The sequence below is a fragment of the Poromitra crassiceps genome, assembly GCF_964638095.1.
Source record: "Poromitra crassiceps genome assembly, chromosome: 3".
Taxonomy (NCBI): Eukaryota; Metazoa; Chordata; class Actinopteri; order Beryciformes; family Melamphaidae; genus Poromitra; species Poromitra crassiceps.
Window position 1 is genome coordinate 75,584,991 of NC_139625.1, and position 18,950 is coordinate 75,603,940.

The window sequence follows — 18,950 nt, forward strand, 5'->3', positions numbered from 1 at the left end:
CAAATTTAGGCTGACCTAAAACCTGCACAAGGCGCACTAGCTGTCTCATATGGTAGTGACGCACGGTGGATCAGTGATTAGCACTGTTGCCTCATAACCTTCAGAAGGTTGTGGGGTCTAATCTCCACCCTGGTCCTTTCTCATGGATTTTTTTATTTATAAATACGTTTAAAAAACATGCAGAAAGGACCAGGGTGGAGATTCGAACCCACGTACTTCACAATAAAATCATCCGTTAGTTTGTCAGCAGAAAACTTAATTTGAAGGTGCTGTGCAGGAAATGCAAGTTCCAGGCAACTTGACACTGTCAAGTCGCCCGGGATGCAGACACCAAAAATGCATAATGCAGGAACAGGCTTTCGGTGTGTGGTGTGGGAATGACAGAGCCCCCTTCTCCCTATAAGTCAATGTCCCATCAAAATGATTAAAAAGCTGCTATATTATGGTAAAGAAGTTACTTAATGGGGCTTTGTATAACATTTACACATACACTCGCACATCATCCATTTGTTCATTGATTCACCTCTGCAGAAACCGTACGTGTGTAAGATCCCCGGCTGCACCAAGCGCTACACAGACCCCAGCTCTCTCAGGAAGCACGTGAAGACCGTCCACGGCCCCGACGCCCACGTCACCAAGAAGCAGCGCAGCGACCTGCCGCCCAGGCCGCCGGCACCCAGGGAGAACGGCGAGAACGAGACGGGTCCCCGCGAGAGGATCCAGAGGGAAGACAAGATGTCGGACAGCAGCTCCCCCAGGGGCGTGGAGGACTACCTGCACATCAAATCCATCAAAACAGAAAACTCTGTGGTAAGGTCGCAATGAGAATTCCCTTCAAGAAATACGAAAAACTATAATAATAATGCTTTGGATGTTAAATAAGTTTTGTGTTTGTATAGATATTCCAGAATCTAAACCATCTCGTTCATTAACTTCAATAAATGCACAAACGGGCATCCGAGTAGTGTAGCGGTAGATTCCCTGCCTACCAACACGAGGGTCGCAGGTTTGAGCCCCCCGTGTTACATCCGACTTGGTCGGGCATCCATACAGGCACAATTGGTCGTGTCTGTGGGTGGGAAGCTGGATTAAGGCTATGTGTCCAGTTTGGGGGAAGGGGATCTGGGGGAAATGGCATGAATCTCCCACGCCTTACATCCTGCCGGTGAAACTCCTCACTGTCAGGTAGCAGATGGGGTGGAGCAACGACTGGGACTGCAGGGGGAATTGGACAAAAATGGGAGAAAAATTGGTTAAAAAAAACGTGATCAGAGAGAAATAATAAATGCGCAAACGTTTGTCTAGGTGACATTAACGCAATGACATGACCTACTTGTTGAGGTTCATGTACATACTGACAAACATACAAAGACACCAGGACTGCCAATATTGCACGTTTGACACTATTAGTATACAGTATGGAATGACTGCTGCCGTACATTAACATGTACAGAGACTTAAATGTAGCAGAGTAAAGCACGGAGATGGATTGATTGGATGGATTGTGATTGTGACTCATTATGGTTTTGAATGTTTGGTCGATCAAATCATGGTTCTGCCATACTAACAATGCCTCTTTATTCTAACAACCTCTAAGCATTAGTCTTTGTTAAGCAGCAGACCACCAGGCAGACTGTTGTGATTTACCCGCATGCAATGTAGTCTTTAGTCAGTCAATTAACAATGTGTGTCCTCCTTCAGCTAACAATGCCTGCATGCCTCTTTATCCTGACAACTGCTAAGCTTCCTCTCAGAGAGCCTCTGCTTGCTGCTTGATTGTCCTCACTTCTCTCCCTTCTCTAACCTTCCTTAAGGACAGACCTTGCTAAGGTGAGCCCGGCTACACTTTATTACGCCATCTTTCATCCAATGAAAAGTTTCATTACAAAATGAGATATCCACCATTTTGAAATAATGGGCACCTTCTCATTCCCTTCTGCACTCATTATGGGATAGTAGCCTACTGAAGCTAAAACCTTTGCTTGGACTAGACTAAATTTACCCTTCAGGGGATCAAATCAACTTTACTTAACTATTGACTTGTGAATTCCAGATGGCAGTTATTTTTCAAAATGTTGATACGTGATTTTGGGATCAAAGCCTTCTTGTACATTACACGCCTCTTCTTTCTTCACCAATTTCTTTCATTGCGGTGTAGAAGGATTTTGTGCTAGAGGCCCATTTTGATTGGTAAAAGCATTGATAAGTGCCCATTTTCAGCTTATTGCTTGGTCAATGGTCATAGTTTAGATTAGATTTATCTGGATGTATTTGTCATATAAATCTGTTCTAACACATGCAGCACTTGCACTTGCTTGGGAGAATATCTGTCCCCTTTGCTCTGCGCATGCAATCCAAACCAAAACAGACCTACAGTATCACACATACAGTAGTCACACCAGGCAAAAGTTTGAACCTGTTTGAACACCTTCCCATTCACTTAAATGAGAAAGTGTATCCAAATGTTTGACTAGTACTCTACGTCTGCAAGCATCAACATGATAAAAGCCACTCCAGGATTAATATTCAAACACTGGGAATTGGCTTTGGTGCGCTGAGCGAGCAGTGCCAACTATCATGCTGTGATCAAGACGGCTTTTTAGCTACGAATAAATGAGTGTGGTCGGGGAAACCGAGGACCGAGGGCTAATTCAGAGAGATACATATTGATACTGCATCGCTATATCGCTTATTGTCCTGTGGGAAATTCAGTTTTCAAAGCCAGGTGAGAATATAGTGTGCATCATCTACAGCGGTGCACAACATACAAAGCACTGACTCACATTTACACCAGCATTAGTAAGAATATGACAGCGGCGAATGGTGAATTATCAGCTGTCAAGCTTTGATTTGAACACTGAACTGAAATTTAAAGGCACTTTGTGGCAAACCTGCTTACTAAAATGAATAAACACATTTGACAAGTCTTGGCATTTTTGAGGAAAGGATGGCCAGAGATGATCCAAAACATCCTAATTTCAACGATGCTTTTGATGAAAGATTGATGAAAAAATGTTTTGGATAAAAAAGAAAAATGTGTTTTTACCACCCCTTTAACTATCCAGATAAGGCTAGCCAAGCTGTGGGTGATTATTCTTTGCTTTAGTTTAGAATTATAAAACACAGAAGTAAGAAAGAGAAGAAAGAAATTAAAAAGTGGTGCAGGTGATTGAAAGAAAAACCCTAAAGGCTATTTAAAAAAAATCTCACCTTTTAAACAAACCTCGAAAACAAGCAAACATAAGTGAATGTGACGAGCAAAGATATCCTCACCTAAATGTGAAAACAACCTCTACCTTCAGTTGAGGTGTTTCGAGAGGGAAAAGCCAAACGTGATGGAACATCTGGGCCCGGCTCTCTGGCTTTGGCTCCAGCCTCCTTTCATCCTGCACATTTCTCATTCACACATACAGACTAAAGGTGCCTTCACATGATAAGAGGTCTGCACTTTTCTCACCGTGAGGTAGAGCCTTCACATGATAAGAGGTCTGCACTTTTCTCACCGTGAGGTAGAGCCTTCACATGATAAGAGGTCTGCACTTTTCTCACCGTGAGGTAGAGCCTTCACATGATAAGAGGTCTGCACTTTTCTCACTGTGAGGTAGAGCCTTCACATGATAAGAGGTCTGCACTTTTCTCACCGTGAGGTAGAGCCTTCACATGATAAGAGGTCTGCACTTTTCTCACCGCGAGGTAGAGCCTTCACATGATAAGAGCTCTGCACTTTTCTCACCGTGAGGTAGAGCCTTCACATGATAAGAGCTCTGCACTTTTCTCACTGTGAGGTAGAGCCTTCACATGATAAGAGGTCTGCACTTTTCTCACTGTGAGGTAGAGCCTTCACATGATAAGAGGTCTGCACTTTTCTCACCATGAGGTAGAGCCTTCACATGATAAGAGCTCTGCACTTTTCTCACCGTGAGGTAGAGCCTTCACATGATAAGAGGTCTGCACTTTTCTCACCGTGAGGTAGAGCCTTCACATGATAAGAGGTCTGCACTTTTCTCACCATGAGGTAGAGCCTTCACATGATAAGAGGTCTGCACTTTTCTCACCGTGAGGTAGAGCCTTCACATGATAAGAGGTCTGCACTTTTCTCACCGTGAGGTAGAGCCTTCACATGATAAGAGCTCTGCACTTTTCTCACCGCGAGGTAGAGCCTTCACATGATAAGAGGTCTGCACTTTTCTCACCGTGAGGTAGAGCCTTCACATGATAAGAGCTCTGCACTTTTCTCACCGCGAGGTAGAGCCTTCACATGATAAGAGGTCTGCACTTTTCTCACCGTGAGGTAGAGCCTTCACATGATAAGAGGTCTGCACTTTTCTCACCGTGAGGTAGAGCCTTCACATGATAAGAGCTCTGCACTTTTCTCACCGTGAGGTAGAGCCTTCACATGATAAGACGTCTGCACTTTTCTCACCATGAGGTAGAGCCTTCACATGATAAGAGGTCTGCACTTTTCTCACCGTGAGGTAGAGCCTTCACATGATAAGAGGTCTGCACTTTTCTCACTGTGAGGTAGAGCCTTCACATGATAAGACGTCTGCACTTTTCTCACCGTGAGGTAGAGCCTTCACATGATAAGAGGTCTGCACTTTTCTCACTGTGAGGTAGAACCTTCACATGATAAGAGGTCTGCACTTTTCTCACTGTGAGGTAGAGCCTTCACATGATAAGACGTCTGCACTTTTCTCACCGTGAGGTAGAGCCTTCACATGATAAGAGGTCTGCACTTTTCTCACTGTGAGGTAGAGCCTTCACATGATAAGACGTCTGCACTTTTCTCACTGTGAGGTAGAGCCTTCACATGATAAGACGTCTGCACTTTTCTCACCGTGAGGTAGAGCCTTCACATGATAAGACGTCTGCACTTTTCTCACCGTGAGGTAGAGCCTTCACATGATAAGACGTCTGCACTTTTCTCACTGTGAGGTAGAGCCTTCACATGATAAGAGGTCTGCACTTTTCTCACCGTGAGGTAGAGCCTTCACATGATAAGAGCTCTGCACTTTTCTCACCGTGAGGTAGAGCCTTCACATGATAAGAGGTCTGCACTTTTCTCACCGTGAGGTAGAGCCTTCACATGATAAGACGTCTGCACTTTTCTCACCGTGAGGTAGAGCCTTCACATGTTAAGAGGTCTGCACTTTTCTCACTGTGAGGTAGAGCCTTCACATGATAAGAGCTCTGCACTTTTCTCACCATGAGGTAGAGCCTTCACATGATAAGAGGTCTGCACTTTTCTCACCATGAGGTAGAGCCTTCACATGATAAGACGTCTGCACTTTTCTCACCGTGAGGTAGAGCCTTCACATGTTAAGAGGTCTGCACTTTTCTCACTGTGAGGTAGAGCCTTCACATGATAAGACGTCTGCACTTTTCTCACCATGAGGTAGAGCCTTCACATGATAAGAGGTCTGCACTTTTCTCACCATGAGGTAGAGCCTTCACATGATAAGACGTCTGCACTTTTCTCACCATGAGGTAGAGCCTTCACATGATAAGAGGTCTGCACTTTTCTCACTGTGAGGTAGAGCCTTCACATGATAAGACGTCTGCACTTTTCTCACCATGAGGTAGAGCCTTCACATGATAAGAGGTCTGCACTTTTCTCACCATGAGGTAGAGCCTTCACATGATAAGACGTCTGCACTTTTCTCACCATGAGGTAGAGCCTTCACATGATAAGAGGTCTGCACTTTTCTCACCGCGAGGTAGAGCCTTCACATAAGAGGTCTGCACTTTTCTCACCGCGAGGTAGAGCCTTCACATGATAAGAGGTCTGCACTTTTCTCACCGTGAGGTAGAGCCTTCACATGATAAGAGGTCTGCACTTTTCTCACCGCGAGGTAGAGCCTTCACATGATAAGACGTCTGCACTTTTCTCACTGTGAGGTAGAGCCTTCACATGATAAGAGGTCTGCACTTTTCTCACCGTGAGGTAGAGCCTTCACATGATAAGAGCTCTGCACTTTTCTCACTGTGAGGTAGAGCCTTCACATGATAAGAGGTCTGCACTTTTCTCACCATGAGGTAGAGCCTTCACATGATAAGAGCTCTGCACTTTTCTCACCGTGAGGTAGAGCCTTCACATGATAAGAGCTCTGCACTTTTCTCACCGTGAGGTAGAGCCTTCACATGATAAGAGCTCTGCACTTTTCTCACCGTGAGGTAGAGCCTTCACATGATAAGAGGTCTGCACTTTTCTCACCGTGAGGTAGAGCCTTCACATGATAAGAGGTCTGCACTTTTCTCACCGTGAGGTAGAGCCTTCACATGATAAGAGGTCTGCACTTTTCTCACCGTGAGGTAGAGCCTTCACATGATAAGAGCTCTGCACTTTTCTCACCGTGAGGTAGAGCCTTCACATGATAAGAGGTCTGCACTTTTCTCACCGTGAGGTAGAGCCTTCACATGATAAGAGGTCTGCACTTTTCTCACCGTGAGGTAGAGCCTTCACATGATAAGAGGTCTGCACTTTTCTCACCGTGAGGTAGAGCCTTCACATGATAAGAGGTCTGCACTTTTCTCACCGTGAGGTAGAGCCTTCACATGATAAGAGGTCTGCACTTTTCTCACTGTGAGGTAGAGCCTTCACATGATAAGAGGTCTGCACTTTTCTCACCGCGAGGTAGAGCCTTCACATGATAAGAGGTCTGCACTTTTCTCACCGTGAGGTAGAGCCTTCACATGATAAGAGGTCTGCACTTTTCTCACCATGAGGTAGAGCCTTCACATGATAAGAGGTCTGCACTTTTCTCACCGTGAGGTAGAGCCTTCACATGATAAGAGGTCTGCACTTTTCTCACTGTGAGGTAGAGCCTTCACATGATAAGAGGTCTGCACTTTTCTCACCGTGAGGTAGAGCCTTCACATGATAAGAGGTCTGCACTTTTCTCACTGTGAGGTAGAACCTTCACATGATAAGAGCTCTGCACTTTTCTCACCGTGAGGTAGAGCCTTCACATGATAAGAGGTCTGCACTTTTCTCACCGTGAGGTAGAGCCTTCACATGATAAGAGGTCTGCACTTTTCTCACCGCGAGGTAGAGCCTTCACATGATAAGAGGTCTGCACTTTTCTCACCGCGAGGTAGAGCCTTCACATGATAAGATGTCTGCACTTTTCTCACCGTGAGGTAGAGCCTTCACATGATAAGAGGTCTGCACTTTTCTCACTGTGAGGTAGAGCCTTCACATGATAAGAGGTCTGCACTTGTCTCACCGTGAGGTAGAGCCTTCACATGATAAGAGCTCTGCACTTTTCTCACTGTGAGGTAGAGCCTTCACATGATAAGAGCTCTGCACTTTTCTCACTGTGAGGTAGAGCCTTCACATGATAAGAGGTCTGCACTTGTCTCACCGTGAGGTAGAGCCTTCACATGATAAGAGCTCTGCACTTTTCTCACTGTGAGGTAGAGCCTTCACATGATAAGAGCTCTGCACTTTTCTCACTGTGAGGTAGAGCCTTCACATGATAAGACGTCTGCACTTTTCTCACCGTGAGGTAGAGCCTTCACATGATAAGAGGTCTGCACTTTTCTCACCGCGAGGTAGAGCCTTCACATGATAAGAGGTCTGCACTTTTCTCACCGCGAGGTAGAGCGATCTGCTGAGCGGAGCGCAAATCTGCCTCTGGCACTACGTCACAAATAGCGGCTATCTTCTTCTGCTCTGATTGGTTGCGCTCATGAAAGCTCAGAGATAAGTACTGTAGGTCAGCGTTGAGATATTTTGAACTTTGAGCGCAGAGCAAAGTGGTAAAATCGAGCTGTGCGCGTCACCAAGGGTAGTGCTGCCGCCTGGTTGAGAAGCCCCACTCTCCCCCACAGGAAAACAACGGGACAGCGGGCGCAGAGCTGTTTTACCGCGGATCATGTGTAGGCGCCTTAAGGCGGTCTGTAATCTGTGGTACACCCCCCCCTCTCTTCACCCCCATCCCAAAAAACACTCATTATTTACAATTAAGCTGTGGGAGGATAAAAGTCTGCATGATTCACTGCCATCTTAACCACTGTTCCACTTTTGTCCTGGGAGAGAAACATGTTCTTCGGACAGTCATGATTTCTCTGCTTCTCTCGCTCACATGTTTTTCCTCTTCTCCTTTCCTACCCTCTTGCTTTTTCAAGTTTATTTGTATTTATTTATTTATTTATTTATTTATTTATTTATTTATTTATTTATTTATTTGTTTATTTATTTATCTATTTATTTATTTATTTATTTATTTATTTATTTATTTATTTATTTATTTATTTATTTATTTATTTGTAAAGCCCTGATTCACAAGCATGTCTCACAATATGTCTAGCTAGCTCTAACCAAGCACACTAAATAAACAGAATTGAACAACTTATATAAAGCTTGTAAAAAACAGCAAAAGAGAATATAGAAAAGAGAGAGAAGAAGAGAAGAGAGAGTGAATAGAGAGAGAGCAGAGAGAAGAGATTGGAGAGAGAAGAAAGAGGAGACAGAAGAGAGCAGAGAGAGAACAGGAGAGAGTGAAGAGAGAGAGAGAGAGAAAAGAGCAGAGAGAGATCAGAACAAGAAGAGACGTAGTTAGGCAAGAGTAGATATTAGCAAGGCAAGCACTCTAGCTAATCTCAGCCTAATCTCCTCCATCCCTCCCTCTGTCCAGATGTATCAGTCCAGCCCTGGCGGTCAGTCATCATGCAGTAGCGAACCATCGCCACTTGGCAGCGCCGCCAACAATGACAGTGGAGTAGAGATGGCGGCGCACAGCGGGGGAAGCCTGGGGGACCTCAGCACCCTGGACGACCTGCCCTTCGTGGACTCCGTGGGCTATGGAGAGTCCCCCTGCGGCGGAGTCGTGGCAGTGGGACTCCACCTCCGCAAGCAGCTGTGCACCAGCCAGCGCCTGGAGCACCTGAAGAAGGAGAAGTTGAAGACGGTGAGGGACTCGTGCCTGTGGGCCAGCAACCCAACACTACTGACCAATGGCACTAAGCTCCCACCCATACCAGCAAGTGGTGAGTGGACATAATAGAAGAAGAGTGTGATTTTTTTCACCTATGGTGGTCACATCATCATCCTGAGATATTTAAATTAAAGAAGACTAATGACTAATGACAACTAGAACAGCACTCGGAGAGATCTCGGAGAGTGCAGACCTCCGCCAAGGCCAATAGTCCAGTCTGCTATGATGTCGGATCGGATCCACCCCAAAATTAAGTGGGTTGTTCATTGGCCCATGCTCCTCCCTTCCACCAAGTTTTATGAAAATCGGCTCAGTAGCTTTTCCATAATCCTGCTAACAACCCGCACCGAAAATATTATCTCCTTGGTGGATAGCGGAGTATTAAGTCTTTTTGTGTTTTCCTTCATTATTTTAAAAGGCATTAAGGTTTGTGTATGTTTAAATCGCAATATTTAGACATTTTTCTCTGTTTTTTGCGTCTATTCTCACTGGTGACTTCACTCTCTGTGTTTCTCAGGGTCCCTCCTGGAGACTCCAGGTATGGGTGGTGGTCCTGTGCCCTTCCCTGGTTCTGGCCTGGGTGATCTAGGCTCTGGTAAGATGACACTGCTGGGCCACCTATCAGAGCGCCGAGACAGCACCTCCAGCACCCTGAGCTCTGTTTACACCCTGAGCCGCAGGTCCTCCGGCATCTCCCCCTGCTTCTCCAGCCGGCGCTCCAGCCAAACCTCGCAGTACGGCGCCAACCGCCACAACAACCTCAGCTCAGCCGACTCCTATGACCCCATCTCCGTCGACATCTCCCGACGCTCCAGTGAGACCAGCCAGTGTGGAGGAGGGGGGGGCTTACCCAGCCTCCTCAGTCTGACCCCAGCCCAACACTATCGCCTCAAGGCCAAGTACGCTGCCGCTACTGGGGGCGCACCACCCACGCCTCTCCCAAACATGGAACGAATGAGTCTGAAGACCCGCATGGCGCTGTACGGTGACGCCAAAGGCCTTTCTCCCAGGCACTGCAGTGACTACACAGGTCGTAGCATGATGCCCCATGAGATCCCGTCTGAGGCCCCCCGCCGAGCCAGTGACCCCGTGAGGCGGTCGGGCCTGGAGTCCCTTGGCCAGCCTGAAATGCAGCGCTACAACAGCATGGGCACATTGGGCGGTAGGTTTAGCATGCATCCGCAGCATCCTCTTACGGCAGATCGGCGACATTTAGCGCAGCAAGGTTGCGTGCGATCAGATGGTAGTCTTCACCGCTACACCTACAGCCTGCGACCGCCTAGCATTTCAGAGAACATCACCATGGAGACCCTGACAGGCGACATCCCTGAGGAAGACATGATACTGCCTGATGGCATGGCGCATTACCTCAGTACAGAGAATGGTGACACGGTCCACAGAAGGTCAGCGAATCACCAACAATTGCAAGGTCTCCCAGGAAACCCCAATCTCCAACAGCAGTCGTACTACCAGAGAAGGATGGCCGTAGTGGATGCCAACATGAACCTACCCACCCAGGCTTTGGCCGCTTCCAGCATAAGCCCAGGACAGCAGCAGCAACCACAAATGTGTCTGTCTTCACAACTGCACAGTAGGTCCACCATGCCTGTCCAGTGGAACAAAGTGTCTTCAGGGACCATGGAGGCCAGCCAGCACCAGTCCCAACCGCAGATCAGAGGGAACCTGGCTGTCCTCCAGCAGAACCAGAACTTTGGATCTTTCCACAGCAATCTCAACTCCAATCAACAGGTGATTCACAACCTGGCACTCGCCACGCGGCAGAGATGCACACAGCAGAATGCTGACCCAAGGACAAACGGCTTCCAGCAGCAGAGGTTTCAACAGGCATCAAATCTCAATGAAGCAATTAGCTCTCAATACAGGTTGAACCAAGGCGTTGGTCCTCATGATGATAACGGTAATACCAGTTATCATCCTCCTTGTAATAACACAGCAGCAGTCAATCTGAGCATGCTAAGCCCCAGCTGCAAACAGGAGACAATGCAAACTGTTGACATGCACTTCAGTGATGTGGGATTTCAGGCTGTGCAAGTCAAACTTGAGGATTGTGATGACGTCCACATGACCTGCCAGCATCCTATGCAAAATGGGAATCACGGACTTCGACACCCAAGGCCACCGACGGAATTGAAGTCTCTAAATAGGCGCCATTCAGGGCCAAACACAGTGCAGCGAACAGGACTCATCCAGTCCAACCTAAACCCCGGCAGCGCTAACCCAGATACTGCGTCCAAAGCATCCAACAACAGGGTTACGGAGCAGCGTTGCAACGACAAATCGGACGACAATGCTATGTACTACACAGGGCAGATTCGAGTGTTTGAGCCCAACGGGAACTTGGGCCATCACACTTCTCCTGTGGTGAATGTATCTCAGTTTGTCGCTGGTGGCACAGAAAACGATGGGGCCTCTCCCAGGGTGGGTGACAGCCAGCTATCCAGAACTGTAGACTCTAACACAGCATTGGAGCAGCAGACACAGATAGACTTTGACAGCATGCTGGATGATGGAGATCACTCCAGCCTCATGTCAGGGACCCTGAGTCCAGGTCTTCTCCAGAGCTTGTCCCGGAGTTCCTCTCGCTTGACCACGCCCAGGAACTCTGTCACGCTACCCTCAGTGCCAGCGGGGACAGGAAACATGGCCATCGGGGACATGAGCTCCTTGCTGACCGCTCTGGCAGAAGAGAGCAAGTTCCTTAACTTGATGTCTTAGCCACATGTTACAGACAGAAGGAAAAGTTATTAACGTATCTGCAGAAATGTTGAATTCCTGATAATTGGAATCAACGCCACACAATAAACTTTTGACCACAGACTTAACATTGGTAGCAAGTGAACATTTGAAGAGCCAGACATGGTTGTGTGCAAAACACCTCTGCAGTGTGTTGACCTGTGTTTTCTTGTACAGTCTCATTTGTTAATTATTTAAAATGGCAATTTTCTATCTCTTTGAAAAGCCATATTTTTTTGCCTTAGGTAGTAAATACAATGTAAACAACAGCACAATTCTTTTAGTTGGCTATGATTGTACAGATGTGCAGTAAAAAATCAGTTTACTAAGTGCCTGGCTCAGCCAAAACATATGCATGTTGTGCATATGACACAGTTTAATGTGGAAATGCAACCAGGTACCGATTTGATACCTACATATTTGGAATGTACTATCATCACCTAGTTGTTTAGAGATTTCACCTTGTAAACTTTAAGAAATTACTTGAGCTAAACTTTGCTTTACATCAGTTTGTTTGTAAGTCGCTCATTTCTGTTATCAACATTGCAACAACAAAGAAAGAGAAAATAATGAAATCATAACCACCCCCCCCCCCCCCCACACACACACACACACACTCAGATCATTTCAAGTTCACTGTCCTTGGCGAGCCATTATTTGATTGCTGCATTGCTGCTGAGATGAATTGTGACAGTGTCTGTGTCAGGCATCCGAGACCTGATCTGTGTCAGGCATCCGAGACCTGATCTGTGTCAGGCATCCGAGACCTGATCTGTGTCAGGCATCCAAGACCTGATCAGTGTCAGGCATCTGAGACCTGATCAGTGTCAGGCATCTGAGACCTGATCTGTGTCAGGCATCCGAGACCTGATCAGTGTCAGGCATCTGAGACCTGATCAGTGTCAGGCATCTGAGACCTGATCTGTGTCAGGCATCTGAGACCTGATCAGTGTCAGGCATCCGAGACCTGATCTGTGTCAGGCATCCGAGACCTGATCTGTGTCAGGCATCCGAGACCTGATCTGTGTCAGGCATCCGAGACCTGATCTGTGTCAGGCATCCGAGACCTGATCTGTGTCAGGCATCCGAGACCTGATCTGTGTCAGGCATCCGAGACCTGATCTGTGACTGACTGTAATGATGAAACCATGCAGTCGTTCTCCCGCAGTGAGAAGAGCAAAATACTCCAATGTCCGACCTGAATGCAGAACTTCTGGAGAGAGAATCGAGCTTTCTTTTGTACATTGCTAATGCCAGTTTGTTGTGCTGGTTATATGTAAATATTATTTGTACATTTTTAAGAAATACAATATTGGCATTGATTTTTTAAACAAATATTGTTTGTGTTGTCCTTTATACAGTACAGATGTTTTTGAAGTGTTGTCACTTGTGATTGTCAGGTGCAGTATCCAGAAGAAATAGCTTTCAATGGCAGACGAAGGTTGTATCTGGTTCAGGCTGATGGGGTGACCCAGTGGTTGGTCTGCACCATGTGTGTCATGTGTCTTTCAAAGTGGCAGTTAAAACCCCAATATTTAATATATATTTTTTTTAATATAACAGCTTTTAAATCATTTTGACGGTACACTGACTTCTAATAAGGAAAATGCCGCCTCTATAGGCCTATTTCACACAACATGGCCCCCCGACCATAGACTATTAATTTGCACTTCCACTTTCTGCGCTCGCTGTGTTTCTCCATTCATTCGCCATGATCCAATAACAATGGCTCAGTGTGAAAGCACTCAGGCATGTAGTGTGCATTTTTGTTCAAATTTAAAGAAGAAACAGTATTATTTATCGTTTCATGTATAACGTAACGGCTGCATCTGTTCTTATGCAAAAATCCATCTTCTTTTCAACTTTTCCTCTGTAGGAAACCCAATATATAATGATGTTTCTTCTTTGAATTTGATCAAAAATGCACACTACATGCCTGAGTGCTTTCACACTGAGCGATTGTTATCGGATCACGGCGAATGAATGGAGAAACACAGCGAGCGCAGAAAGCGGAAGTGCGATTTAACAGTCTATGGTCGGGGGCCATCTTGTGTGAAATAGGCCTAACGCCCTTAACACCTGTTTCTGCACTATGTCACTGCACTATGTCTCTGCGAGGCGCCGTCCCAGAGCTGGATGTCTTCTGCTTCCACTGAAAAACTAACGGGACACTTTTATTAGGGGCCCGATTAGCGACTTGTTGCAATAAAACGACACAACAACATTTGGAGCTATTCTTTTTTCCCAGCGAATCAGTTATAAACACTGCAGAAAGGTTAAAAAGCAGCGAGTATGAGCAAAAACTGTAAAATAAGGCTAATATCTGAACATACAAACAGGAAAGTGGAGCATTTATTAGCATAGCCTATAATTACCACTTGTGGCAGCAGAGGTCGCTGTTGCTGCGGCTCAGCAGAAAGTTACACGTTGGGGCTTTAACGGATTAAAATATAAGTAGGCCTAAGAAAAATCTGGAATATATCGTAATTTTCTCCCTGGATGCAATCAATTTTGTTTACCTATGATCATGGGCTTTGCTGAATATATCTGCTCTAGAAATGTATAGGCCTACAGCCTCAAGACAAATTCACACATGGACCATGAACTCTACTATGGTCTACTACACTATTTTCCAACGTGTGCTGTTGTTTCATCTCCTGCTTTGTGTAGCTAAGTGATTCATCAGCCTGTCTCTCGCTGGCTTAGAAGCACGAGTGTTGATTGCTTCAATAATTCAACAGCAAAACTTTTGTCTTTGAAGCCATGATACTTACTGCACTCTTTGCCGACAATGCACTTTCCCCCAACCTTTCTTGTTGCATGTCAGACCGGGGCGCCACACATTCTCAAGACGTTGCATGGCCGCATATCTTTCGACGGCGGCTTTGAAATAACTACCCCCGACCTCACCTTACCTCGCTTGCAAAAACAACCTTGACATAATGTAAATTCTCACTCCGAAACTGATGAAAAAGGACGCTAACATGGGGGGATATGGCTAGACGCGTGCAGAACGGCTGCTGCAGTTAGCCTGCGTGTACTTCAATATTAGCTCTGACAGTGGGGCCCAGAAGACCTGGCTGCTGAAACCACATAAAACAGAGCAGAGAGGTCCAGGGACGTTAGCGAGAGGAACAAATGATTTTAGTCTGTCGGGGAACTCGGCCCAGGAAACGTTTGATCTGTTTGCGATTGCTTTTGCCACTGGTATTCCTTCTTCTCTCAGAGAGATGTGAAGCGGGAGAGAAAATAGCCCCGGGGCGTGAAATCCAAGAGGTGGAGATAAGGCTCACACAAAGATCTTACCAACACCTCTGTTTATTGATGGAGATAATTGGGTGGGAAAGATGAAAGGTTTTCAGCGCTCATAGATAATAAATGTAACATATGGTCATAGAAGAATAGATTGTTATCATGTAAATTTTAAAAGGCATGTCCCAAAATCCAAAAAAGGAGCTGCTGCACTGGACGTTTTGTTTTGTTTTGGGGTTTGTTTGTTTTTGGGGGGGGGGGGGGGGTGACGGGGTGTTGCAGCAGAGCTAGTACATTCTTTAATTTAGGACCAGTTAATTCCTAATGTGCCTCCACTAAGCCCTGCATCTACATTTTAAGCATTTAGCGGAGAGTATGAAGTAAGGGTCAGAGCCGCAGTGCCTGATAATATTCCTGTGAATCTTAACGTGTTAAAATCAATTTGATATAGAAGGTTTTAGCTTGACAACATAAACATTCTAAATTGCCCCTAGCTTACTTCCTGTTGCAGTATTTGCTAATACAATAGCTGACAGGAAATACGATCGGTTTCAAACTGTTCCCTAGAAACAGAATTCTGTGAAAACCGTCCATAAAAGTTCAGGGAAATTACTAAAATAAGAGCTAAGGAGACAGGTAGAAAGGACTTTTTATGCCTCAATTATTCCCCTTGAAAGTTTTTTTGTGCCAGAAATAGATTTGTATTTGTTTATTTGTTTTTTACAAATATCTCAGTTTGACAGGTCAGGTGCAGACAGGCAGACAAATGGACAGACTCTCCGACTGCCCTCTCGTCTACGGCTCACACACATCTGTCCCTGTGACACAAGCCCCGCCCTGTGTGGCGCACTGTCTGCTGGTTAACAAGAGATCACTATTAGAACAAAGTGACAAAGTGAATTGGCTTATTTCAACATACTGACACTGTCTGCTGGTTAACAAGAGATCACTATTAGAACGAAGTGACAAAGTGAATTGGCTTATTTCAACATACTGACACTGTCTGCTGGTTAACAAGAGATCACTATTAGAACGAAGTGATAAAGTGAGTTGGCTTATTTCAACATACTGACACTGTCTGCTGGTTAACAAGAGATCACTATTAGAACAAAGTGACAAAGTGAGTTGGCTTATTTCAACATACTGACACTGTCTGCTGGTTAAGAGATCACCATTAGAACAAAGTGATAAAGTGAGTTGGCTTATTTCAACATACTGACACTGTCTGCTGGTTAAGAGATCACCATTAGAACAAAGTGAGTTGGCTTGACACTGTCTGCTGGTTAACAAGAGATCACCATTAGAACAAAGTGACAAAGTGAGTTGGATTATTTCAACATACTGACACTGTCTGCTGGTTAACAAGAAATCACCATTAGAACAAAGTGACAAAGTGAGTTGGCTTATTTCAACATACTGACACTGTCTGCTGGTTAAGAGATCACCATTAGAACAAAGTGACAAAGTGAGTTGGATTATTTCAACATACTGACACTGTCTGCTGGTTAACAAGAAATCACCATTAGAACAAAGTGAGTTGGCTTATTTCAACATACTGACACTGTCTGCTGGTTAAGAGATCACCATTAGAACAAAGTGAGTTGGCTTGACACTGTCTGCTGGTTAACAAGAGATCACCATTAGAACAAAGTGACAAAGTGAGTTGGCTTATTTCAACATACTGGTACTGTCTGCTGGTTAACAAGAGATCACCATTAGAACAAAGTGACAAAGTGAGTTGGATTATTTCAACATACTGACACTGTCTGCTGGTTAACAAGAAATCACCATTAGAACAAAGTGACAAAGTGAGTTGGCTTATTTCAACATACTGACACTGTCTGCTGGTTAAGAGATCACCATTAGAACAAAGTGAGTTGGCTTATTTCAACATACTGACACTGTCTGCTGGTTAAGAGATCACCATTAGAACAAAGTGGCAGAGTGGACTGTCTGCTGGTTAACAAGAGATCACCATTAGAACAAAGTGACAGAGTGAGTTGGCTTATTTCAACATACTGACACTTGTTTCAAGAGCTGCAGTGGAAGCAAAAACTTTATTAAAAAAAGAACATGACTCATTAGCCAGCCTTCCAAGAATAAAGACAAATTAATAAAAAAAAAAGTTTTTACCCTATTAGCAGATTTTCTCACTTATTTTAAACTTATTCCTTATTTATCTTAAACAGATTCCAAGATGAAATGACTCATTAAAGGGACACACCACTTTTTTGGAAGTTTAGCTCATTTGCCACATCCCCCCCACATAACCAAGATACACCATGCCTTACCGGCACTGTCCGCTCAGTTTACAGTGAGCTACAGTCGTGAAGTTAGTAATTATCGCCATAGAATGGAGGCTAATGGTACAGCTGTTAAAAATCTGCCAAAACACACATCTCGCTGCGCCAAAATACATGTTGTGCTTCGGGTACTCACCACACGATGAAATATTAATCCAAAATGCACATAATTGGTCTTTTTGGAAGGAAAAGAGGTATCCGGCACTACTTTCCAAACATGGCCGCCGACCTCTTTTCCTTCTAAAAAGACAGATTATGTGCATTTTGGATTAACATTTCATAGTGTGGTGAGTACCCGAAGCACAACATGTATTTTGGTGCCTGAGTGGACAGTGCCGGTAAGGCATGGTGTATCTTGGTTATGTGGGGGGGATGTGGCAAATGAGCTAAACTTCCAAAAAAGTGGTGTATCCCTTTAAGGTGGTCGTTTTTCATTGTGTAGATCAGCTCACCTACAGTAAAGACAACATCATCGACATGGCGAAGAGGAATCCAAGAAGAATCCTCAGCCACCGCATTAAGTTGTTAGTGGCGGGGATTTACAACTTGAATTCATCCCAGGGCGAACAAGCTAGAACCGTAAAGCGGACACGTCTGCTGTGAATTTAAAGGGCTTTGGAGGAATGCGTTTTACAGCGTGTCCTGCATTCTCCGCCGTCTCTCGGGGCTCGGGTTTAAAGAGCCTCTTTATGAGCGACAAGGTTTTCAGACGAACCTCAACGCAGCTGCCATCAGACATACACTCAACACTGCCCGGTCCGGCATGGGCAACTGCTGGCACACGCACACACGGAGGCACACAACACACACACACACACAACACACACACACACGCACACACAGACGCACACAACACACACACACACACACACACACACACACAGGTCATTATAGTTTAGTAAGGACAATCATAGACATAATAGTCCATGGGCCAAGGCTCAAATTTTGACATATCGGTACCACCTGAGGTGACCGCACGATTTTGTTATTTTTGTCTTCCTACATGTCTCTAGTTTATATTTTGGTATGATAACCCTTCCGATTTGGTAGCTTAAGGATAGTTATCACTCTGTAAACAAACCTACCCCCAAAAAATGACAAAACCCTGATTTCATCATATCTCCTGAACCACACATGATAACGCAGAAAATGTGATGTCTACCCCTATGTTTTCATGGTCAGGGATTACAATGACACCCTATACAACATCATAAACTGTTCACATGAATAGTTAATGGTGAATTAAGTGGTGTTTTGGTGAATTCAGTGGTGTTTTGAGAAGGATACAATGCAATTAGTCCATGGGCCAATGGTGAAATCGGTACCACCTAAGGGGACCGCGCAATTTTTGTATTTTTGTCTTCCTACATGTCTCTAGTTTATATTTTGGTATGATAACCGTGCCAATCTGGTAGCTTATTGATAGTTATCACTCTGTAAAAAACCTTCTCCCATATAAATGACAAACCCCTGATTTCTGTGTATTAGTCCAGATGATATGTGAAAATCATGTTCACTTTTTCATAAAAGCATGAAACTTGGTACACATATAGTTTGGGGCCCCGTAAATCACCGCCATAAGTGAATTATGTAGTTTGCATCATATCTCCTGAACCACACATGATAACACAGAAAAGGTGATGTCTATCCCTATGTTTTCATGGTCAAGGATTACAATGATACCATATAGAACATCATAAAC

The 18,950-nt window shown here is 45.0% G+C and overlaps 1 protein-coding gene across 2 annotated transcripts in view; it reads left to right on the forward strand.

Annotated features, from left to right (window-relative positions):
• Positions 1 to 12,212, forward strand: part of LOC310773613 (zinc finger protein GLI2-like) — a 138,848-nt gene extending 126,636 nt beyond the window's left edge. For both annotated transcript variants that reach the window (XM_083633534.1, XM_083633535.1), the window contains 3 exons: positions 532 to 810; positions 8,640 to 8,991; positions 9,457 to 12,212. In XM_083633534.1, the coding sequence (XP_083489660.1) occupies positions 532 to 810; positions 8,640 to 8,991; positions 9,457 to 11,675 (2,850 nt within the window). In that variant the 3' untranslated portion in view covers positions 11,676 to 12,212. The remainder of the gene's footprint in view (positions 1 to 531; positions 811 to 8,639; positions 8,992 to 9,456) is intronic.
• Positions 12,213 to 18,950: the final 6,738 nt, after the last annotated feature.